This window comes from Hemicordylus capensis, chromosome 3 (genome assembly GCF_027244095.1).
Source record: "Hemicordylus capensis ecotype Gifberg chromosome 3, rHemCap1.1.pri, whole genome shotgun sequence".
Classification (NCBI taxonomy): domain Eukaryota; kingdom Metazoa; phylum Chordata; class Lepidosauria; order Squamata; family Cordylidae; genus Hemicordylus; species Hemicordylus capensis.
This window is the reverse complement of record NC_069659.1, coordinates 274,986,093-275,011,389: the sequence shown is the minus strand read 5'-3', so window position 1 is coordinate 275,011,389 and position 25,297 is coordinate 274,986,093. Positions and strand designations below refer to the sequence as shown.

The 25,297-nt window shown below is 42.5% G+C and overlaps 1 protein-coding gene across 3 annotated transcripts in view; it reads left to right on the top strand.

The window, feature by feature from the left end:
- ACSL5 (acyl-CoA synthetase long chain family member 5) overlaps positions 1–24,261 on the top strand; it is a 50,235-nt gene extending 25,974 nt beyond the window's left edge. For all 3 annotated transcript variants that reach the window (XM_053312228.1, XM_053312226.1, XM_053312227.1), the window contains exons 2-21: positions 675–863; positions 984–1,092; positions 6,125–6,189; positions 6,264–6,365; positions 6,884–6,983; positions 10,579–10,757; positions 11,819–11,851; positions 11,947–11,998; positions 12,590–12,663; positions 13,497–13,574; positions 14,317–14,451; positions 14,780–14,914; positions 15,047–15,142; positions 16,241–16,313; positions 18,498–18,586; positions 18,669–18,785; positions 19,774–19,917; positions 20,464–20,565; positions 21,766–21,837; positions 23,494–24,261. In XM_053312228.1, the coding sequence (XP_053168203.1) occupies positions 708–863; positions 984–1,092; positions 6,125–6,189; positions 6,264–6,365; positions 6,884–6,983; positions 10,579–10,757; positions 11,819–11,851; positions 11,947–11,998; positions 12,590–12,663; positions 13,497–13,574; positions 14,317–14,451; positions 14,780–14,914; positions 15,047–15,142; positions 16,241–16,313; positions 18,498–18,586; positions 18,669–18,785; positions 19,774–19,917; positions 20,464–20,565; positions 21,766–21,837; positions 23,494–23,631 (2,049 nt within the window). In that variant the 5' untranslated portion in view covers positions 675–707 and the 3' untranslated portion in view covers positions 23,632–24,261. The remainder of the gene's footprint in view (positions 1–674; positions 864–983; positions 1,093–6,124; positions 6,190–6,263; positions 6,366–6,883; positions 6,984–10,578; positions 10,758–11,818; positions 11,852–11,946; positions 11,999–12,589; positions 12,664–13,496; positions 13,575–14,316; positions 14,452–14,779; positions 14,915–15,046; positions 15,143–16,240; positions 16,314–18,497; positions 18,587–18,668; positions 18,786–19,773; positions 19,918–20,463; positions 20,566–21,765; positions 21,838–23,493) is intronic.
- The last annotated feature ends 1,036 nt before the right edge of the window (positions 24,262–25,297 follow it).

The following is a 25,297-nucleotide window of genomic DNA, read 5'->3' as shown; positions in this document are numbered from 1 at the left end:
AGTTAATTCTTGAAGGGATGACTATCGAGGAAGAAAAGTCACAAAGCTTCAGACACTAGCTCTACTTACCTATCTTGTATATACTGCATTTTCTGCGTCTGTTCTCTGTGAATAACTGCATATGAGCACTTGAGAGCATATAGATTTGGAACACAATCATTGTAAGGAGGGTATTGTACTAGGAGGGTTACTGGCTTGTATTGTATTGTATTGTATTGTATTGTATTGTATTGTATTGTATTGTATTGTACTAGGAGGGTTATTCTGAGTTGCTTTCTGCCAGTAAAGGACTTTGAGGTGAGTAGCATGATGGATAATGCTGGAAGATTGAATTGTGACTACCATGTGTCTAAGGTGGGCGTGAATAGCACAACCTGCAAGTCTAACATGGCTAGACATTCAAACAGGCTTCCTATTTAGTGTTGTGAAGGAACTTACTCCAGCCAAACAAGCATATCCCTGAGGATGTCTGCTCTCCATGATATGGTTCTCTTTGTGTATGGTATCTGATAACAATGCAGTAAGCATTGGACTACTTGCCTTGGGTCTAGATTAAACTTTGGCTAGAAGTGGTATTAAGTCTTGAATCATAAAACATTTTTATATAGCACTGGACAAGAATATTAAGGAATGTAATGAATTATCTGCAAACTATTTTGTTACTTTCACTTTAGACTTCACCATTCTGGCAGTACTAACCCAACAGGATGATTTGGATACTTCAGTTCCTGTTTTCTCCGCTCCCAACTCCTGCTCTGATTGGTCTTGTTACTTTTGGAACAACCATCTTTCTCTGGCTGATAACTAAACCAAAGCCAACTGTACCCCCTGTTAATTTAAATAATCAGTCAGTCGGCATTGAGGTAAAAGCAAAGCAACTATTTTTGAGCCAGTAGTAAATGGATAAGATGAGAAAATATGAACTAAATCTACTCATCACTCATGCCAGTGTATTAACTAACCTGAAAAACTTCTAAATGTAGGGAGGAGCTAGAAGAAGTGTCCTTGTAGATGATGGGAAACTGCCTTCTTACCACTATGAGGATGCAAAGACCTTGTATGAGGGTTTCAAAAGAGGACGATATGTGTCAGGTAAGTTGGGACTCTTGTTCACTAAAACCATGTATTATTCTTGCTGTTAAAACAGCTGGTAATTATACCAAATTACATGGCAAGGACATATGTGGGTCCTGCAACCCCTTTTAGTTTCAGTGACTGCTGTTTGTGGGGTGGTGGTGGTGAAGGCATAAAGCCACCATTAGGCTTTTGACAGGATACTTTATGCAGGAGAGGTAGGTTAATGGCACAGGGAGACCCGAGTTCAAATCCCCATTCAGCCATGATACTAGCTGGGTGACTCTGGGCCAGTCACTTCACTCTCAGCCTAACCTACTTCACAGGGTTGTTGTGAGGAGAAACCTAAGTATGTAGTACACTGCTCTGGGATCCTTGGAGGAAGAGCAGGATATAAAATGTTAATAATAATAAATAATAATAATAATGAACAGTGCAGCAACAATAACAACACAAGAGCTCGGATATAAGATCAGTGGACCTGTAAAAAAAGAAAGCTGTACGTCACCTAAATGGAAGATTAGATTAGAAAATAAAATCGCCAGGCTTAGATCAGATGCTAGTAAATTGAAAGATATGAAAGACAAGAAGCTGAAGAATCAAAACACCAAACAGTATCTGATCCAAAAATACACCTAGATTCAAGGAGAATTAGAGAAGTCCTGGAAATAATAAAGCAGCAAATAACAGCAGTGTCAAAGAAGATTAGCAGATACAAAGCCAGAATTACACAACACAGGCAGAATCTCCAATTCCAGTCGAATCAGAGACGTTTCTACCAAAGCATAAAAGGAGAAACTGCAAGAAACCTAGAAACACCAAATAAAGAAGAAACAGTGCAATTCTGGGGGAAATTATGGGACAATCCAATGCATTATAATAAAAAAGCAGGCTGGATGAAAGAGGTCAAAAAATGTAACCAACAAATGCAAGATCTAATAATAACACCAGAATTAATAAGTGAAAGAGCAAAGAAAATTAAAAATTGGACTGCACCAGGCAACAATGAACTGCATGGCTTTTGGCTTAAACACCTAACAAGCCTTCATAAACAACTATCAAAACAATTCAATCACATTTTGCAAGGAGGTGATACTGAACAATAGCCAACAACTGGGAAAATTCATCTCATAATGAAAGACCCAGCAAAAGGGGCAGTTCCAAGTAATTATAGACCAATAACCTGCCTACCAACCATGTTCAAATTATTAGCTGAAATAATAATAGCAGATGAAGTGATGTAACAAGTCAAGTCAAGTTTTATTTACGGTCCTAGACCAAACAATCCATGCATACAAATAGCAGAACAATTTATAAAAAACTGTATAGGTTCTCATTATACATCTTAAAAGCAATATAACAAAATTTGGCTACAGAGTTAAAATTAAAAACATTTTCATCAGAAAGTAAGAATTTAACAAGTTGTTCAGCAGATTGGTCTGTCTGTTTACAGACCAGAGGTAGAATTAAGTGCTCCCTTGATTGCCTATGTATTTTACAGGATAATAGAATATGCTCAATAGATTCTATTTCCCCACTGCCGCATCTGCAGAAGTGTTCTTCCAGGGGAACACCATTGTATCTCCCAGCTAATAGTGCAGAGGGAAAAGAATTTGTTCTTGCCCTTGTAAATGCCCACTGGAATTTGCTGAGTGTAATATGGGACAAATAATTTGCTGGTGAAAGATCCCATCTAGTTCTTGCTCCTTTATAGAATTCTGTCAGAGAGGCCCAGTTATTTTGCAGTTCACTATCTGTCAAACACTGTTTTACTATTCTTTTAGCATTTCCCAAGTCTAACTCCAGCAGTTGTTCAGGGTCTATTCCTAGAGCAGCAAGCTTTTTACTAACTACAGTGCACCACTGCGGTTGTGGGTTTAATGATAGAAACTGAGGAATTAGGCCCACTGGGCGTAGGTGGACTCTCAACCAAAAGTAAATGATTAATAGCCAGGCACGAGATTCGATCTTTATGAGGCCGGCGTCCATACGCAGTATTACATTTGCGGTGCATCTTGTAGTCCCAAAGATAGCTCTCAAGAAACTGGATTGAATTCTTTCAAGCATATCAAAGTTCGCATAAGGTCCCAATTGGATCCCGTACAACAGCTGAGGGATAACCTTTGCTAAATATAGTTTAAAAGCCGCAGGAATGAAACCTGCTCCCTGCGTTCTGAAAAATCTGTTAATTGCCACCACACTGCGTTTTGCTGAGTCAGCTACCATTCTCATATGTGCTGCTTTCCCAGCATTTTGTTGAAAAACCACCCCAAGATATTTTATTTGATTGACCTGTTCTAATTTATGTCCATCCAAGGTCCATGTAAATTTCCTTGGTTTATTTTTAAAGCACATAATTTTGATGATGTGTTAATAAGTGATGCAACACTTATTAACTAACAAACAGCTTCCAGTTGAACAGAAAGGAAATTGCCTGAACACCAGAGGCACAAAAGACCAGCTGCTGATTGACAAAATGATTTTAGAAAACTGCAGGAGAAGAAAAACAAATCTAAGTGTTGTATGGATTGACTACAAGAAAGCCTTCGATTCATTGCCTCACACATGGATACTAAAATGTTTAGAAACAACTGGTGTCAGCAAAAACATTCAGATATTTATTAAAAAAGCAATGAGCATATGGAGTACACAGTTAACAATCAATGGCGAGACACTTGGACAGGTTAGCATTAGAAGAGGCATTTTCCAAGGGGACACACTATCCCCTCTGTTGTTTGTAATCGCCATGACCCCACTTTCACAAATACTAAACAAAACAGGCCTCGGATACCAAACATCTAAAACATCCAGTCAAATCAACCATCTGCTGTACATGGACGATCTGAAGTTGTATGGAAAGTCCCAGTCAGAAATCAAATCACTGCTAAACACTGTCCATATATTCAGTAGCGATATAGCAATGGAGTTTGGACTAGACAAGTGTGCTGCATTAATAATGAACAGAGGGAAAATAACAAAAACAGAAGGAATAGAACTGCCCAATGGAAGCAAGATCAAGAACCTAGAAGAGAAAGAGCATTACAAATACTTGGGCATTCTCCAGGCTGATAACATTGCACACACTGAAGTTAAAAGAAAAATTGGAAAAGAATACATCAGGAGAGTTAGAAAAATCCTCAAGTCCAAACTCAATGGTGGGAACACCATACAAGCCATAAACACCTGGGCTATACCTGTTATCAGATACACTGCAGGAATAATAGACTGGACCAAGGCAGAGCTAGAGACGCTAGATTGTAAGACCAGGAAAATCATGACCATCAGTCATGCTCTGCACCCCTGCAGTGATGTAGATAGGCTATACTTCCCTTGCAGCTCAGGTGGAAGAGGAATGGTGCAAGTCCATCAAACAGTAGAGGAGGAGAAAAGAGGCCTTGAAGAATATATAAAGGACAGTGAAGAAGATGCACTTCAAATGGTCAACAACGAGAAACTATTCAACACCAATGAAAGAAAGCAGGCCTACAAGAAAGAACAAGTCAAGAACCGAGCAGAAAAATGGAAAAATAAGCCCCTGCATGGTCAATATTTGCACAATATAAGTGGAAAATCAGAGATCACCAAGACCTGGCAATGCCTTAAGAATGGTTACTTGAAGAAAGAAACAGAGGGTTTAATACTGGCTGCGCAAGAACAGGCACTAAGAACAAATGCAATAAGAGCAAAAGTCAAAAAATCAACAACAAACAGCAAATGCCGCCTTTGTCAAGAAGCAGATGAAACCGTGGACCACCTAATAAGCTGTTGTAAAAAGATTGCACAGACTGACTACAAACAAAGGCATGACAAGGTAGCAGGGATGATACACTGGAACATCTGCAAAAAATACAAGCTACCTGTAGCCAAAAATTTGTGGGACCATACAATTGAAAAAGTGGTAGTAAATGAAGATGTAAAAATATTATGGGACTTCCGACTACAAACAGACAAACATCTGCCCACACAATACACCAGATAGAACGGTAGTCGAGAAGAAAGAAAAATAAGTTAAGATAATCGATATAGCAATACCAGGGGATAGCAGCATAGAAGAAAAAGAAATAGAAAAAATCACAAAATACAAAGATCTACAAATTGAAATTGAAAGGCTGTGGCAGAAAAAGACTAAAATAATCCTAGTGGTAATTGGTGCCCTGGGTGCAGTTCCAAAAGACCTTGAAGAGCACCTCAACACCATAGGGGCCACAGAAATCACTATCAGCCAATTAAAAAAAGCAGCTTTACTGGGAACAGCCTATATTCTGCGACGATATCCATAACAATTGACAATAAAATTCAGCCATCCCAGGTCCTTGGGAAGGACTCGATGTCTGGATAAAACGGCGATCGGAGGCCTTTTCCCGGCGGGTAGACCGGGCCTCCGGCGATCGGCGTCCTTTGTGGCGTGCGCATGTGCGCGCGCGCAAAGCGCCTTCAGTATGCAGCAGGCCTTCGTAGCGAGAGGAGCTCCGTCCGGTAGCTCCTCTCATTTTTTCTAAAGCATCGAGTGAGTCCTCAGGCGGGCGGGCGGGCAGCTGGGAGGGAGGGAGGGCTGGCGGGCGACGGCGGCGGCAGGGGTATTGGTAGTTTTGGTGGGTAAATCTGCCCGTGGCAGGGGGGCGGGGGCGGCTGGTTTCCAGAGCCCCGTTAGTCTGTTAAATACGGGCGCTGGAGGGGGCAAAGAGGCGGGAGGGGTAAGCAAGCCCTCCCGCCCTTAAAGCAATACCCCCCACCCGGACCCGGACCAGCAAGGGCCGAACCGGTCCAGCAGTTCGGCCATTCTTTAGAATGGCCGCCGGACCGGTTCGGACTCACCCCTATCTCCAATCTCCCATGGCTGGGCAAGGTGATTTAGAGGGTGGTGGTGTTTGGGCTCTAGGCAGTCTTGGAAGAAACCGATAAGATGGATCTACTTCAAACTGGGACTTGCATATGTGGCAGTATCGAAATGTGTATGAATAAAGTCATGCTTGCTTAAAAAGTGTAGTCTCTTCAGTTTGCCTGAAGACAAATGCACACTCTATATTCATAACCTTTCTTTACTTTGCAGAAAATGGCCCTTGTTTAGGATACAGAAAACCAAAACAACCTTATAAATGGCTGTCTTACCAACAGGTTGGTTAAAAGACATGGAGTTGAACAAATAATTTGACTTCTATGGATTTTTAGTGACTGTGGCTTCTTTCTAGGTTCTGGATAGAGCTGAATACTTGGGATCAGGCTTTCTGCACAAAGGATGTAAGCCATCATCGGACCAATTCATTGGCATCTTTGCCCAGAATAGACCAGAGGTAATTTATAGGAACTCCTGTTGAGAGGCTATAGCTGTAAATGGTACATGTCTGAACTGGTTACCTTAATATACTGGAGCAGCTCAGTAGATGAACTGGATTCTTTGCCTGATAATCTTGCAACCATGTGGAATGAGTGGCATCCCTTTGCGTAATGTATCAGTCTTGTCTTGTTTACTTAGAGGAATGTGTAGCATGCCAATACTGTTCAGATCACCTCTGTGAAATGGTATGTGATGTCCTAAGGATTTCCTAATATGATTCTTTTAATTTACACAGTTGTTGCAGGCACTTATAGATAATGGTAGCAGTTCCTTTTTGGGTGTTGAAGTTCGCTTCAATATAAGGCGTAGCTTCTGTTAAATGCAAGTAATGAGGCTACATTGCAAGGTGGGGGGAAGCTCTCCTAACAAGGTCTAGAGTCTTTACTAGAATATTTCTAGCAAATGCCTGATCTTAAAGTAATGTTCTGTAAACTGGAATAAAGTGTCATATTGTTGTTCTGTTCTTGTCTTTAGTGGGTCATCTCTGAACTTGCCTGCTATACTTATTCAATGGTTGCTGTTCCCATTTATGATACTCTGGGGCCAGAGGCAATTGTGTACATCATTAACAAAGGTAAGGTTTCACCCCCACCTCACAAACCCACACTTAATGAGGAAAGCTAGTCTATTCCTCCTTTTTATAGGGACCTATTTAATACCAAGTAAAATCTGAATATGTATCTTTGTCTACAAAAAAGCTTGTGGAGATATAGAAGAGGATATCTGCAGCTCTCTGATATAGTCTTCAGCATACCAATCACTTACTGGAAAGCAGACTACTGAAGATGCCACCAATGGTGGTGTGGTGACTGCAGGGCTCTTCTGTGGAAAAGCTAAGGCTCAACCTAGATGTACATGCAAACACATGCTTCCAACCAGTTTACCCACAGGCTTTTAATAGTTGTTTTATGTAATTTTACTTTATTCTGATCTGAGATTAGGGATGTGCACAGAACCGGGCGGGAGAGACTCTAAGGCGGAGGTATGTGTGTGCTGCTTTAAAGGTGGGGAAGGGAACATTTATCTCTCCTGGTGGTCTGTTTTCAGAAAGTCCATCAGGGCAGCAGTGTACCTCCCTGCTGCCCCATTTACTGGAACTAACCAGAAGTATCTGATGTGCAGGCACATCAGATACTTCTGGTTAGTTCCAGTAAGCAGGGCAGCAGGGAGGCATGCTGCCGCCCCGATGGACTTTCTAAAAACGGAGCACCAGCAGAGGAACAGCGGCAGGAGGGGTAAGTGTACCTTCCCCTGACCTTAAAGCAGCACACCCCACCTTTGAACCAGCGGAAACACCCACCGTTCGAACTGGTTCGGAGGCCCATAAAGGGCCTCCGAATCAGTTCCGTGCACAACCCTAGTCTGAGACTGTAATAAAAATTGCTTGCTTGCTTCCAACCGTGTGTGTGTGTGTGTGTGTGTGTGTGTGTGTGTGTGTGTGTGTGTTTGTCGGTGTGTTAGACTTCCATAAATTCCAAACAGGGTGTATAGGGCTTGACCCTGATCAGGAGCACAGTGAAAGAGTTAACTTTCATTTGCACTACTTGATATTTTCTTATCAAACTAGCAAGGACCCTCTTAAGTTGCATTTGCCTTTTCATTCCTTCTGTGTGTTGTCTTTTCATTCCTTCATTCCTTTCCTTCCCATCACCAGGCTCAGGGGTGTAGCAAGGTTGGAGTGGGCCCTGGGACAGAGTGAAGATGAGGCCTCTCCCTACCTTCTTCACAGGAGGTGGAAGAGGAGAGAGGAGCAAGCTGTCACTCAGCTGGTGGGCACCTTTCCCTTGAGGCTCAGGGTCAGTTGTCTCAGACCTTGTTCAATTATAGCTACATCCCTGATCAGGCCGCTGCCTGTGAAAGAACAGACCAACTGGCCAGCAGAGAAGGCATGGCTGGATTAGGCAAGCAGGAGGGGTTCCTGTAACAAATAATTGCAGTTACTTCTGCTTTTCTAACTAGACTCTTCAAAAATAAAAACAAATGCCCTTTGAAGAGAAGGCTGCAAATACAGGCAAGGAGCCCTAATAACAATGGCTAGCTAGTGGGGAAGAATATTGGTTCATTTAGCCTTAAAGAGTTGTTTCTTTCAAATGTGATATTGCTGTACTAGCTCTTTAAAGATGGGTAAAAATGAGAGCAGTTCAAATAGTTCGGTTGCAAAAGGTTTATGCATGATTGGATGGGGCAAGGTAAGTAATTATGAAGTCCTAGTTCTTGAAAGTAGCCACCTAATGGCACAGCGGGCAAATGACTTGACTAGCAAGCCAGAGGTTGCCAGTTTGAATCCTCGCTGGTATGTTTCCCAGACTATGGGAAACACCTATATCAGGCAGCAGCAATATAGGAAGATGATGAAAGGCATAATCTCATACTGTGTGGAAATGGCTGGGGTAAACCCTTCATGTATTCTACCAAAGACAACCACAGGGCTCTGTGGTCACCGGGAGTCGACAACGACTCGATGGCACACTTTACTTTAGTTCTTGAAAATGTTGTTCATCCATGCTGCTATCAAGCATTTTCTCACAAGATTACTGCCTGACTGGAACTATAAGCTGCTGCTTTGATAAATTCAGCCAGTGTGAATATTGTGGCTTGATACCTAATAGACTGCTGTGCTGTAAACGTTGGAGGTATTTACTCATATAGCAGAGTATTTCAGGAGCTAACTCCCATTACAGCAGAAGTTAACAGGATCTGGGGGCAACAGCTTGTAAATGATAAGCATGGAGATTGATGTAAGGTTAAACTAATCTACTTTATTCAGAAGTACATGATGATAGAATAGACCTATATCTAACAGTTGGCTACATGTTGGTCAGAGAGACACCTATAAAAGCTTGGTGCTCAGAAAGAACTAGAATCATTCTGGGAAGGAGGAGGAAGTCACTCCCAGGAAGTTCCTCCTGAGTACATTCTATCCATAGAGGGGTCATAGAGGCAGAAATAAACAGGAAAGTGAAGGAGACCCTGACTATCTATCTCTATTCCCAATGCCCCTAGGGGTCATTAGGGTTACTGGTGCAAAAGGATGATGCCATCTGGAGCTGGATCTCCAACAGTAAACGGTGTAGCTGGCCACTTGGCAAACCTAAGTAGGAAAGGATGCTGTAGTTCAGCTCTTCTTTAAAGAGAGAGAAAGAGAGAGATACTGTTATCTTGAGCCAAAGAAGGATTCCTCAAACAGAGGGGGCAACAACTCTTGAGGGGAAATGTAATTAGGGATAAAGGGCTTAAATGTCTACATTCAGTTGTTCAGCCTTTTCCTTAAATGTTAGTGTCCTGGAACTTCCAGTAATGGTGAGGGGTGGGGGGGAATAATAAAATTACTAATGCAGTCTTCTTGGTAACAGTTGAAACTGTACCTTCAAGTTGTCTCTTCTCACTGGCTAGATTAACCTTAATGCTTATTATGGGGAAAACTGGTAAACCTAGACCAACAAAGCTCAAACCAGTTCTGCAAGAAGATGTCTCTTGGGATGGCATATGAGTTATAGACTTCCTGTACTAGTCTGAGCAAGATGACAACTCATTAAATTGTGTTCTATTGGCATGATACAACTTGCATTTAGAGCAGGTAAGGGCCAAGTTGTACAACAAATGCATCAGTACCATTTCATCTACTCGCTTAATTGGCAAAGCGGCACTGGGAAGAATAATTGGGATCACAAGTAGTGTGGGCGGGGATGTTTTTCTCTGTCCACTGTTTTCTGCTCCAGCTCTCCTGTCAGCAGTTCTTCTCCCTCAGTGAAGCATGTGTTTAGAATGGGGAGAGGGGTCAAAGCTGATTAAAGGGAGAAAACTAAAAGCAGGTGGGTGTTAAATACTTCAGCCCTTCTCCAATGCAAACTGCTCTCATACTATGCAGCATTTCCAGATAAAGGGCCACTGAGTGATGATGCATGCATTTGAGCGCCCTAAGTGACTCTCCTAAGTGGTATTGGTGTTGAGCAATATTGTGAAACTTCCCCTACCCAGCATTCTAAAATGGTTTTGCAACAGTGTTCTGGAAGGAATCAAGGCTTGGACTAAGTGGCCCTGAAGCATATGAGATTTGCTTTCTAGCTCTTTTGGAGTAACACAAGCCAACTGGGGTTGATCTGTCAGAATTTCATTGTTATACTCTAGTTCCTCTGGATAGAACTCCTAAAGTATGTGTGTTCCTACAGCTGACCTATCTACTGTGATTTGTGACAAACCTGACAAGGCACAACTGATACTTGAGAACTGTGAACAAGGGAAGACCCCAGGGTTGAAGACTGTTGTTCTGATGGATTCCTTTGACAACAAACTAAAGGAAAAAGGAGCTACCTTAGGAGTTGAAGTTCTGCCATTAAAAGAACTTGAGGTACAGAATCCCCTTGCTTGCAGAGTCTGCTTCTACTTGAACATTTAATCTTCTCAAAGCCAGAATAAGTGCACTCGATCTGGCTCACTGGAGCTCTGCTGTCACATGCAGGGCTACTCATGCTAAAAGGTCAGACTCCTCAGAGACTGCTAATTGATACTGAAAATGATGTTCTGGCATACTGTGGTTGAACATCAGAACAAACCCACAGTGTTCCTCCAAAAATATTTGTCAGATGGTATCATACCTACCCTTAGTTCTTTTTTGAGCAAGACTGCTTCTGCTGAACAGAGTGGGATACAGGCTTTGTAAATGGCTACCTTCCCAATAATACTAGACTTTCATTTGTAATATTGACAATATTTTTTAAAAGGGAAACTACACACACCATTCCTTTCCAACTCTTATGTGAATCTTTTTGGTCTTTTTAATAAACAAAGAACCCTGACATAGCCTGTGATATCCTTGGTAACTGCAGATACCCATAAAAGTTGTATCTTGACAGTTCAAACATGTGTGTTAGGCCTAAAGACATGTAGTTTTAACCCATCACATGAACTGCAAGGCACTATAGCTGACAGGCAGTAACATGGCCAAGATCATCTCTGCAAGCATGAGTGCTGAATGCACCTTGCTGGCCTAGATGCAGTTTTGACTAGCCCAAACTAGTAAGGCAAATGAACACTTGTATTCAAAAGTTTTTGGATGGAAGCTTCAATTACTTCAAATAATCTGCCACTTGAGAAATGAAACTATAGCAAGATACGAATAAGAATACTTATATACCACTTTTCAACAAAAGTTATCAAGGTGGTTTATACACACAATGGCTCCCTGTCCCTAGAGGGCTCAAAATATAAAAAAGAAACAAAAGAAAGACACCAGCAACAGCCACTGGAGAGATGTTGTTCTGGGGATGGATAGGGCCAGTTTCTTTTCCTTTGCCAACTAGGGAGAAAACCACTTTTGCTTAGTTAGCAAGGGTGGGTTGGGCGCTCAGATGTTCATCCAGAGACAAGGCAATTGTGCTAACTAATCCTATTCTCTTCATTTTTCTATAGGCACTAGGGAGAGACAACTTAAACAAACCAGTTGTAAGTATTCTCCAGTTTACTCAAAACTGTGCTTATCCATCACAGTGCTATTCTTGTACACTTAGACCCATTTGGACTCAATTGTATCATTTCAGCCTCCAAAACCAGAAGATCTTAGTATCGTTTGTTTCACCAGTGGAACAACGGGTATGTGATTTGGGCAACTGTTTCATCACTAGCATTGTACTGTAACTTAATTTGAACTCAAATGCTTTAAATGTACCATCTGACTGTTAATACCCTTGGCTGATAAGTGTTAAGTTGCTTCTGAATAAAATCCTCCTCTTCTACATCATAAACTCCTGGGTGACTAATCGGGATGTGCAGTAATCCTTACTGAGCTATTGAAACTTTTTCACTTGGATAAGCTGCTTGAATAGAAGCCTCAAAACTTGCCTATCTATTTCGGTGAAATTCACTCCAGTTGCTAAGATAGTGAGTGGGAGCTGAGCACCTTGGGGAAGAAAGGAAAGACTGGATCCCTTTAAAATATGACGTAGGTGAAACCCGAGTTGAAACTTCTGAATGTTTGCTTGTGTCCATAAGCTAGGACTAGGTACCTTCTGTTCAAGCTGATCTCCACTTGCTTTGCATGGCCCTGTCTTCATAGGACAACCTAAGCTTAATTAAATGACCCAAGCTGCCCTGACTAGAAATGCTTCATTATGCTGTCCCTAAAATGTACTGGATGCCTAGTTCCTTATGCCCAGATACTAATTCTTGAATACTTGTATGTAGGTAACCCTAAAGGAGCCATGCTGACACATGAGTGTGTTGTTGCCAATGCTGCTGCCTTCATAAAAAGCTTAGAGGTAAAGAGCCATGTACATACTGGGGAGACACTTATTGGTCTGTAGGCTAACAGGGTAAGCAGAATGTGTGAGAGAGGTTAAGACGTTTAGATGCCTGAGACAATTCAGTTGGAATGTGTCTCCTTCCTTCCACCTCTACCCTTCTGGAAGGGAGATGGACTAGTTTTGTGTACTGAGCAGAAGCTTGACCATCCATAGCAGCGCATGCAGGAAGACTAGTTCACAGAAGCGTCTGCTGCTTTCCACCCTCTCTGCCGCCCCCAGACTCACTGGAAAACTCAAGGGACCCTCTGCAATGGCGAGGAATGCAGCACTGGTGGCTGTGGGGGGTGGGAGCAAGTACAGCCTTATTGTGCTCCACTAGTGAAAGAAGTCTCCACAGTCTCACTGGGTCTGATATTCCCTATTCTACCAGCTGCAGCCAATGGTGTGACATCCCACACTGCTACTGATGGTAGAGCTGCGAGGAGGATGAGAAGTGAAGAACTAGCCAACATAGTGTAATGGTTAGAGTGTTGGGCTAGGACCAGGAAGACCCGAGTTCAAATCCCCCTTCAACCATGAAACTCACTGGGTGACTCTGGGTCAGTCATGTATCTCTCTCAGCCTAACCTACCTCACAGGGTTATTGTGAGGATAAAAATAACCATGTACACTGCTTTGAGCTCCTCAGGGGAAGAGCGGGATATAAATGTAAAAATAATTCCACTTCCTTCTGCACACTGGCTGTGGATGCTATTCTGTACTGATAAGCTGCTTTCAGAACTGGCTGAAAAGCAGGGTTAGACTCTTACCAAACTTTTAAAAAATGTTGCTACTGCTTCTTTTTGTAGACGACAACTCCTTTTGGAGCATCTGATATCTCCATATCCTATCTTCCTCTGGCTCATATGTTTGAGAGAGCAGTGCAGGTAAGTGTTTTTCCCTGGGTGCACAGGGCTCTGTGGGCGCCAGGAGTAGAAATCGACCTTTACTTGAGATACAGTGGCTTTTGGGTGCTCCAAAACATTGACACTCACATGTGAGTGGCTATGCAGAGGGTACTTGTAGCCACATAATGGCTCTCTAAGCAGGATTGGGTCCCTTCCCAATTGAAGTGGCTCTATGAATACTTTGAAGAATGTCCAAGCAAGATGGGGAGTCCTGCCTTAAGTACTCTCTGAAATCCAATTCTGTAGTAGAAAAGCTGGGTACAGCAAAGGCAGTTAACTTGAACAGCATGAGACTAGATGTCGGTCTACTGTGTAAAACATGCAACTGTTCTTCATCAGTTGTGTTTTTATTTCCTTGAGTAGAAACTGGGACTGGATCTCTGGTGGGAGATTTGACTAGAACAGACCTGTTCAACTTTGCCTACCCAGCTATCTTTGGACTACAACTCCCATAATCCCTAGCCACAGTGGCCAATAGCCAGGGATTATGGGAGTTGTAGGCCAACATCTGTAGAAGGGCCAAAGTTGAGCAGGCCTGCTCTAGAAATACAGTGTAGCAATCTGTCCCCTTTCCTACTTTACAAATATCTACCATTTCAAATGTCTGTAATGAGATAGACTTGCTTCTACACCATTTCAATGGAACTTGGCTTGGAGCTCGGGTGGTCTTCACCCGGATTGCTCTTGCAATATACTCATGGTTATGCTCTGTTCATTCTAGACACTAATGTACAGCAATGGAGGAAAAGTGGGATTCTTTCAAGGAGATATTAAACTTCTAACAGATGACATGAAAGCATTGAAGCCAACTATCTTTCCAGTGGTGCCGAGACTACTCAATAGGATCTATGACAAGGTGAGACACTTAAATGGTAACCTAAACAAAGTAGTTGACAATAATGAGCATGTATCTTAGATACAAACTTCTTAAATATTTTGGCTTTAGTATACCAATTTGATGGCAAAAACCAAAAGCTCATTAGACAATGAAGCACTTGGTGCTCATTCCTTAAAGTACATAATGACTAGGCTGTAAAATGCCAGCACGTTAACCAGGAATATGGCCATAATGGTAGGGAGTACATGGATACCTGCACCCCCAAACTTAACAGAATGAAGTTAATTCATGTGCAAGTGGCTTGTTCACAGCAGTGTTTGTAATACAATGGATTAACTTTCTGCAGATACAAAGTGGTGCCCAAACAAAGTTCCAGAAGCTAATGCTGAACATTGCTGTGACCAGGAAACATGCTGAAGTGAAGCAGGGCATTTTCCGAAATACTAGTCTCTGGGACAAACTAGTGTTCAAGAAAATTCAGGTATGTGCTGCTCTGACATTTCAAGTTAGCAACAGACATCTATACAACTGCTAAGACTGGGTATGAAACAATGCTGCTAAGAGCTTTAATGTGGACACGTGTATTGACTACATTCTCTTTATTACTCAACAGGAAATGATGGGCGGAAACCTGCGTATAGTAGTAACTGGAGCTGCACCAATATCTCAGTCTGTCCTTACATTCCTCAGAGCAGCCTTTGGATGTCGGGTAAGGTGGGTGAGGAATATGGTTTCTGCAAAAGAACAGAGTTCTTTCTGTTTGGAATTACTGTGGAACTTGCCCGTTCCTTTACAAAAGATTGGCAGGGTGGAATGTGTGAGTGACAAGTTGTCTGAAGAACAGATATGGGAGAAGGAACTTCTTTTCTTCCTGCTCTCCTTGAACTTGGAACTGTGTGATTAGGTTGGATGGTATCTTGGATATCATGAAACTCTGTAGAATGCACCAAAGGCCTAATGGCTAATTTTATACTTGGTATAGTCAATTATTAACTGGAATAAGAGCATAACTTCCATGGTGTGGTGTAGGGCATTCTGTGAACAAACAGGCTACTAACTGCTGAGTTCTTCAGTGAACATGTGGAAGGTTCTAAAACAGCTAATGCAACTTCATATGGCTCTGGAGCAGTGTTCCCTGTAGCAGGGATTCCCAGATGTTGACTACAACTCCCTTCATCCCCAGCTGAAATGGCCTCTGGCTGGGGTTGCAGTCAACATCTGGGAATCCCTGCTACAGGGAACACTGACCCAGAGGCATGTTCTGATTGGGACTCTACCTTTTTACAAGGGCGCGGTGGGGGTACCATTGACCTCCATTCTGCTACAGAGGCCTCCTTCCCATCCTACAGGTTCCAATGCAGCACTGCAAGGGGCACCCATATACTGTCCCCTGCAGATTTGATTATGGCACTCCATCCAACACTTCAAACTTGCATCTAAGTGCACAAGTGGTAGGCACACTGCTTTTATAACTAGGCTAGAGCTACCGCTGAGTCTAGGACCTTACTGCAAACAACTGTCCTACAAAATGCAAGCTCTATGTGAAAGAGTGGAACACCATTTAAAAACCAATCTGTACAGCATACTTTATTTAGGCTCTGTTCCTAGGCAAATGTATTAAGTTCCAGTTGACCTTTGTAGAATTTACTCCTGGTTGAACATGCTTAGGATTGGGCTGCTAGGCATTCAAACGACTCAATACAGTACTTCTCACACCAGTATGTTGACTAAAACATGCACAACAAAATTGCAAACTGGAACTCAAGGGCTGCCTCTAATATTAAAGTACTTGTTTTTTTCTAATCAGATTTTTGAAGCATATGGTCAGACAGAATGTACAGCTGGTTGCACATTCTCATTGCCAGGGGACTGGACAACAGGTATTGCTTTGAACTGTAAAGTATAAACTGGGACAATGTCTTGGACCTCAAACTCTCAGTGGGAAGATCAGGATGTTATGTGGAAAGGGTGAGAGTCCAAAAGAGAACTGAAAGAGCTCTTCAGATGGGCTAGGTATGGGATAAGGTCTTTGCAGGAGCAGATCCAGGATGAAATTACAGGGGGTGCAACAGGAATGCTCCCCCCAATAAAAAAATATTGGGGCTTGGATTTTCTCTCTCTTGCAAATGCACTATGCCAGAGGTGTCCAACACAAATCTGGTGGAGGGTCGGATTGGATTCTGATGAACCTCTGGGGAGCCACACAGTCTTATGCCACCTTCTGTCACCTCGTGCCCACTTTGCACCACTTTCTGTCTTCCTCTTCTCATTCCCTTTCTCCCCTGCCCCTTGCCCTGCCATTTAAATTCGCTGAATGCACAAATCTTTACACCAAAACACAGTTGGAGGAAGATTGAATTTAAAAAATATATATTTTAGAAGAAATTCTGACCATACCTGCCAATACCCAATTTTGCATGCATAATCCTGCCACTCTCCCCTCTTCTCTCCCTTGCAGGTGTTGCTAGGTACTTAAAAGATCTGGGGCTTGGGCCCAGAGCCTCCCCACATTTTGATAATTAAACCCTTTCATGCTCTAAGGTATCTAACATTCTCCTCTCGACTAGTTTACTTCACTGCTAAAAATTAGTCTCCTTCTCCTGCAGTCATGTTTGTCCTGCAATCGATATGCACACACTGTTTAGAACCACTGTGTTGTAGTGATTAGAGTGTTAAGATTAGGACTGGGGACTTGGCATCTCCCAATCAGTCATGAAACCTGCTGCAAGACTTTAGGTGAGTCAGTCTCTCTCCCTCTTTTCCAAACCTGCCTCACAGGATTGTTGTGAGGATAAAAGTGGAGAGGAAGATCATGCACACTACTCTGAACTCTTTGGAGGAAGAACGGGATATGTGTCTATAACATATATATATATTTATATTTACTTTTAGCCACATGTACCCCAATCCTCAACATTTTGTTAGAGCATTTTTCCTTCTCTCATTTTAAAAAAAGTTTATAATACATTTTAACTGACTAATTTCCCAAAAGAAAATTTATTGTTGAGATGGAGAGGGTTTTTCTTACAAATTTGTATTAGAACTGAAAATGATTTTTTTAATGTGTAAAACTCTCTCACAAACACATGCACACAAATTGAGATTACTTCTCTCATGTGTGTGTATACACACATTCCCCCAAATAAGGCTTGGATGTTTTTATGTTTTACTTTAGCCCCTGGTGGCGCAGTGGTAAAACTGCCGCCCTGTAACCAGAAGGTTACAAGTTCGATCCTGACCAGGGGCTCAAGGTTGACTCAGCCTTCCATCCTTCTGAGGTCGGTAAAATGAGTACCCAGAATGTTGGGGGGCAATATGCTAAATCATTGTAAACCGCTTAGAGAGCTTCCAGCTATAGAGCGGTATATAAATGTAAGTGCTAGTGCTATTGCTATTTCCTGGTGGGAGACAAGCCCAAGAGCCAGCAACTTCATCATCCTCGTGTCAAATTGCAGTACATTCAGAGGCCTGCCAGAGTGGGAGGAGCCCAAGACCCTAGAAGAACAAATCAGGCTGCTGCTTCCTGCTGGGAGAGAGTGAGAATAGCAGAAAGAAGTGAAATTAACCCCTTCTTTGCCGCTGCGGAACCACTGATCTGGTTCCAAATTCACAGGGGGAATACAACTGCACCCTTGCACCGCCTCTGGGTCCTTGAATAAGAGATTAACATTTAGTGTCTGGGAGGAGCTGGAGCTCTGTAGACTTTGTATTTAAAATCTACCCTGGTATCTAAACTGCTTATATCAATATTTTTAATGGTTGGTAGAAGGGAGAAGAAGCTGGTATCTTGTTCTGAGAAAATGACTGTATATTTTTATTCTCAACTTTGCAATTGGCTCCAGTAGCCTAAAGTGGCTGCTTGTAATAGTTTCTAAAGTGTAAAATATAAATTTAATAGCTTCAAAAAGGGGCAATAAAAGAATGGGCTAATCAGTGTTAAAATGCAGCAACATGCACTCGATGATGTTCTAGCTTCTATTGACCTAAACATCTGTCAAGTAGGTAAAGAAGGGAAATCCTTTGATGATCAAACTAACTTTTTCCATGTGCGTGTTCTTCTCTAGGCCATGTTGGACCACCCCTGGCTTGCAACATAATAAAACTTGATGATGTTGTTGAAATGAACTATTTTTCAGCTAACAATGAAGGGGAGGTAAGTACTTGTCCTGGTATAGCATTGTGGGCTGATCAACTTCTTTTAAACAACTCTAATACCAACTCTCTGTCTTCTGTAGATTTGCATTAAAGGGCCAAGTGTATTCAAAGGTTACTTGAAGGATCCTGAGAAAACAGCAGAAGTTATTGATAAGGATGGGTGGCTTCACACAGGAGACATTGGGAAATGGATGCCGGTAAGGAGTGGTCACTGAATTTTGGTTCAGAAAATATCCAGTAGCCGGGTCATATGACTCAAAGCACCAAAAGGCTCCAAACCTAAAGTTAGAGACAAAGAGTCTAGCCTTGTAGGAGTTCATCATCTTCCCCCACAGCCCCTCCTCTAAAGCTGAGAGGAAGACTGTCATCCCTGCAAAATGAAACAGGAGACACCCAGTAAACATGAGGCAGAGCAACTACTATTTGAAGAGTTGCATGTGTGAAAACTTGCACTAACTTTTGGCTTGCAGCAGAAATAAAGTAGGAATAACACCATTACATCTTAATATATCCCAGTCTGCACTTGAATACAAATTCTGTAGCTGGTATAGTATAACACAAGTAGTAGCCTGAGGGCATGCTTTCTGGAGCATTGGCAAATATGGTTGGGCAAAAATGATGTAGTGTAAACTCATTCCCCAAATCCAACCAACGTGTTGTGACACCAGATAGCTAACTTCAGTAATGGGGGGTCACAGGTTAAATGATCATAGCTAGTTTTACAGCAGGTATGGATAGAAGGCTGACTCTACTATAAGAACAGCCCCGCTGGATCAGGCCCAAGGCCCATCTAGTCCAGCATCCTGCTTCACACAGTGGCCCACCAGATGCCACAGGCAGGAGTTGAGGGCATGCCCTCTTGCTGATTCTGCAAGGAATCCCGGACTACAGAAATAATGCTTCTTTAAAGAAGATCCTTTAAGTGCAAGAGCAAGTGTGTGGCTCTGTACAATCCCCAAGCCCCACCTTTAGCTTCCCCCACCACTATCAAAATCATGCTCACCTAATAGTAGCTAAAGGGGTCTAATCCCCTCTGCACCCCTGTAATTTTAGGGCATGATTTTAGGACCCTTCGTATACAAAAGAGCACATGCACAACCATAGAAATTCTAGCAGAAGAAACTGCTTGGGACTGAAGTAAACAATTAAGCCAGGAAACTTGCTGACTGTAACACTGTTTTGTAGAGTGGTGTACTGAAGATCATTGACAGAAAAAAGAACATCTTCAAACTAGCTCAGGGAGAGTACATTGCACCTGAAAAGATTGAAAACATCTACATCAGAAGTGCTCCAGTAGCACAGGTCTTCATCCATGGAGACAGCTTACAGGTAATGGCACACCTTAGAGCTGGGTTCAGATGAGAACTAGGTGCTGGCTGGCCTACTTTGAGGGCAGGTGGAATGTGTTAAGTAGTTGTGGTGGCTTACTGTGGATTTAACACAAAGACAGGGCTGCTTCCAAACATGAAATGGCATGTAGGATTTCTGCCCCAGACCAGAAGGGACTGAGGAGGAGAGCAGGTCATGTTAGCAAGCATGACTTGTCCCCTTAGCTAAGCAGGGTCCACCCTGGTTACATATGAATGGAGACTAGAAGTGTAAGCACTGTATAAGATATTATCTTCAGGGGATGGAGCTGCTCTGGGAAGAGCAGAAGGCTCCAGGTTTCCTCCTGGTAGCTCCAGTTGCCTGCAACCCCACAAGAAGCCGCTGCCAGTCTGTGTGGACAATACTGAGCTAGATCGACCAATGGTCTGACTCGGTATATGGCAGCTTCCTGTGTTCACCTATGACTCTGTGCATGGGGATCTTCAATGTCAAGTACTTTTTCCTAAAATGCCTGGAGTCTGAATGCTAATCTGCTTCCTTCAACAGTCTTTCGTGGTGGGTGTGGTGGTTCCTGATGCAGAGACTCTTGCAGACTTTGCTGCAAAGCTGGGAGTAAAAGGTTCATATGAAGAACTATGCAAAAATGAAGTAAGTGCTACTCCCTCCCCTACTTACAGAAGACAGCTCCTTCAGCTAACTAGGGAAAGCTATACTGCACTGTGCCGTCTAGTTAAACTGGATTTTGCAGCGTAATAACATGAGAACTGATTAGCAGACAAATGGGCATGACTTGATTATTCAGCAGCAGATGGCATTGTAGCTGACTGTGCAAATGGGCTTCTGAAAAAGCATAGGTTTCAGGTGATGTGAAAATCCACTGATGGTTCACATACAAGTAGATGCATGATGCTAGATTGTGAAAAGGTTTGTGTGTGGCACAAGCCCTTGGTATAGCCTGCCTGCCAAGCTGGATTGAAGTAGCACTCCAAAGTGACTTAGAAAAAATATGTCTACAGCTAGTTTACAGTTAGTAAGTGTTGGCAGCTTAGTCTGGGCTAGTGAGTCACATAAGAGGAAGTTTTTGAACTGTTTATGTTGAGCTTCAGGCATAGCCACTTTAAAACTGAATTCCATTTCAGCTTTGTACATTGCCTGTAGTGTGTAGCTTCATTGGAAAGTGATGCAAATGTTAACTTGAAGCTTGGGTACAAAGTGACTCATATCTTTTGAGCAATACACCAGTGGATTGGATACTGGACGATGCTTGGTGACTCTCTCTTTGGTGCAGTGTCATGTCACATCTGCATATAACCTTCTAGGGTGGGGACTAGTCTGGTTGGCAAGGACTTCTGCTTCTTGAAATCCTGCAAGTGTGTGCTCTTGTTCAGCAGAATGACTAAAATAAATCTAATGGCACTTGAGTGGGAGGGTTGTACCCTTACTGAAGGTTTTCAGATTAACAGTCCTGGAAATGGTGGTGCTATAAATGCTACCTAAATGCATTCATCAAAAGGACAAACTGAACTCCTAGAATGTAGGAGGTCTTATTACTTGAAGATAGATGTGCAGGACAACTGTGCCTTGCATTTCATAGGATTAAGGGATAGAAAGGGAAATAAGTAGCAGAGAGGTGGCTTCCTTAAGTATCTTGGATTTGTCTCACGGCTGCTTTTAGTAGTGTGACAACAGTTCTGCTTGCCACTACTGTATGGATAACTGGCCTATAGTTAAAACATGAATCTTACACAGTACTGTACAGTTCATGTTTGCAGTCTCTGCTTCTAGACTTAAAAGCATGACAGTTGTTCCAAAAATGCTAAGTAAAATTCATTGCATGTTTGTTTTTAGGTAGTGAAAAAGGGTATATTGACAGACCTGCTCAAGTTGGGAAAAGAAGCTGGCCTCAAATCATTTGAGCAAGTGAGTAGTTGGTTCTAGAAGCTTTTGCTGGTAAACTGCTCTTTAAAATCTGTTCTAATGCAAAACTCTGCAAAAAGCTCATGTGGCTAGCATAGTTAAGCTTCAACCAACATTGGTTGGAAGCTTGGTTGAAGGCTTGCATGCATAAATGGGATTTTAATAGCTCTGTTTAAGAGGCCAGCATATTTAACGGTGGTCATAGATCTACAAGTACAAGAGACCTTGAAATTGTTCAGTGCGTTTTAGCTGGCCTTAAATCTTACTGCTGAGATCCCAAAAAACTTTGGGGTAATTCAGGAGGGATGATAGATGGGTTTGTGTGTAATGCTGGCACACATAGTCCAAACCTCTAGCCACCTCAAACTGTGGCTGACGTTTTGACAAGGCAAGGACACTGCTGGATTACTATGGCTTCACACATACTGAGGCTGCTAAATTAGAGATGCACTAGAAATGAAACACACACAGCCCTGTTAACATATGTCCAATACCTGTACTATCTGTGTATAGTATATACAGGTAGTGATTAACATCTTGAATGCACACACATCAGTACATGTATTTGTGTCCTGCATTTGAAGGGGATTGTGCCCAGAATAACTCTTAAAATGAACATAAGTACAGTTCATACAGAAACATGTACCTGAACTCAGATGTCTGGATGCATGAAGAACAATATAGTATCTGAATAGTGCTTGTTGCGCTCTGCATACAATGACAAACTGTCTTACATACACTGTATTTGTAGTAGTACCCTGTGTTTGAGGGAGCACCCAAAGTATGCTTTAGGATCTGAAATAAGAGCAATCCTCTTTATTCAAGGAGTAAAACAGAACAGCTAAAATATAACCTCAGTATTAAGTTACTTCACTGTTTGGGGTTATTACAGTGGCTGAAATACTGTGCAAATGGACTTGTGCACATGGTGGAACAGAACAGTTGCACAACGTGCAGAAGCTGTGCATTATCTCAGTTAGAGAAAGTGGGAAAGGAACATTTCCCCAAGCCTCTGAATCTAAAAGGCCCCAATCATAGCCCTCAGCTGCTTTTCAGCCAGGATGGACTCCCAAAGTGGCTTGCACTGGATGATACAGTACTGAGCAGTAGGGGAGAGAAGATGACATAAGATAGCTGAGGAGGAATATCACAGACTGAAGAAATAGGCACTATCTGTTGTAGAGCAACAAAAACTTCTTAGGTTGCCCTTCTTTTGGCCTCTGGTCGTAGAGGTCCATAGTACAAGGGCCTGTGGGAGGGCTTTTACTTTTACTCTGGAAACACGCCCCCCGCCCCCAGATTGAGTCTGCCTCCTCCCTTTCAGCCTCTAAAATGTTATTGAAGACATTTCTTTTCCACCAGGCATTTGCCCTTTAACTCGGATGCTCTTCTTGTTTTGTACACCGCCCTAAGGCTGTGGATTGGGTGGTATATTAAATCTTAATAAAATAAAATGGTGGCTGGTACTTCAGTCTGGGGCCTTCCCTACACATCTCTAATAGGAATGCCTACACAAGGGAAGACTGGACACTTGCTTCAAAGGAATTCCTTACCATAGGTAGTTCTAGAAATGGCTCTGTGCATCCTAGAGAGAACATTTGATGTTTACAAGCATGTCTAGCATTTCTGATCATGATGCAACATTCTCTTTACAACCAGGTGAAAGATCTCTATCTTCATCCAGAATTGTTCACAATTGAAAATGGGCTCTTGACCCCAACACTAAAGGCAAAGAGAGCAGAAATATCCAAATACCTCAGGAGCCAAATTGATGCGCTTTATACTTCAAACATGTAAGAGGCACAAAGGCTAACTTGACCAAACAGATTTGCAATGGACTATGAAAGCACTCAAGTCCGAATAGTTGGATAACAAAGGGCCTAAATGAAACAACTTGTGTCAAAAACAACAACCCAGCTAACAAATACCAGCCTCTAGTTCGTTCTGTGTAAAATATCACATTCTAATTGATCATGTTGACCTGTTTTCTTCAAAGAAATTGCAGAAGCTGCCTTGTGAAATACAGCCAGTTACATCTGTATGTAACTGAAAAGGTCTAGTTATGGCTGGAAGATGAAGCCTCTGTTATGGATAAAATGGCTGTGGTAGAGCATCTATCTGAAAGCTTGTGGCAGGCAATTAAGACTCTATAATGATAAGTTGTACTGATCTGATCCCTAGTGAATGGTTCTTCCCCATACAGGGACATGCAATATTGTTGTGAGCATCTGCTTAATGTTGAAGGGGTTCTACAGTTATATAGTCTCTACATTTGTATAATACACATCTCACTCTGTGAACAGATAAATATATGTATTGCTGCCAGTACTCTGGTTTCTAGTTGGGATATCCAGATTTTTGCTGAAGCATAAGATTGCATTCCTGCAGGGAAACTTGAATTTGTGAAAAATAAACAAGCAAATGTCATTTTCAGAAGTCTTTTTTTCTACATTGGGAAACATAATCTGTTTCTGCTTAGCAAGCTGTTGTGCTGGGGCCACAGTCCCTTCTTGGTGCCAAGATCATAGGAATGTGTGAGCTGGCTTAATGGGGCTTGGGCTGAGCTGGGCTCAGAACATACTGGTAAAGGGGAATCCGGTAAGGAGACCAGGAGGCTGAACTAAAGTGAGTTGGGGCAGGAGGGGAGTTAAAATATACCTTAAAGTTATTCAGTGGGTACAGGGCTGGTGGTGGGCCATTTTATTTACCTCTGTGCCCACCTGCTCCAGCAGGGGTGGGGGGAGGTAGCTCCACTGGCAAGTTTAAGGTAAAATTAAACTTATCCTTACTGGATCTCCCCTTACCAGTATGGCTTTGAGCTCCACCGAACTGGGTCTGATTAGAGTGTGCACAAAACCAGACTGGACCCTGTTTGGCTTGAGTCCTGTTTGATTCAAGCTGATCTGGGTTTTCTGGTTCTGTGCAAACCCCTACAAGATGGAGAAAGACACAGGTGGTACTTCAATCAAAAAGTGATGTAAGGCTTCTTGCATCCCTCTAAGCCAAAACTACCAGGGATCCTATCGTGGGGGTCTGTGGCACCTGCATACTGGTCCACGGTGAGATCCATTTATCATTCTAAGGTTGTCTCTTTTACATGACTTTAAACAAAGCACGTTGCATAATTTTCTTCGCTTGCATGTCTATAATGAGCAAAAAGCGAGGGCTTAATGAGATAGAATCCATTGCTTGAAGTTTTTCATGGCAGCCCTGGGCTGCAGCTTCTGATAAGCAGAGCTTGTTTAAAATTGGCCGCCCTGGTTGCATATAAATGGGAGACTTGATGTGTGAGCACTGTAAGATATACCCCTCATGGGATGGAGCCGCTCTGGGATGAGCAGAAGGTTCCAAGTTCCCTCTCTGGCTTCTCCATAGGGCTGAGAGAGATTCCTGCCTGTAACCTTGGAGAAGCCGCTGCCAGTCTGAAGACAATACTTAACTAGATAGACCAATGGTCTTACTC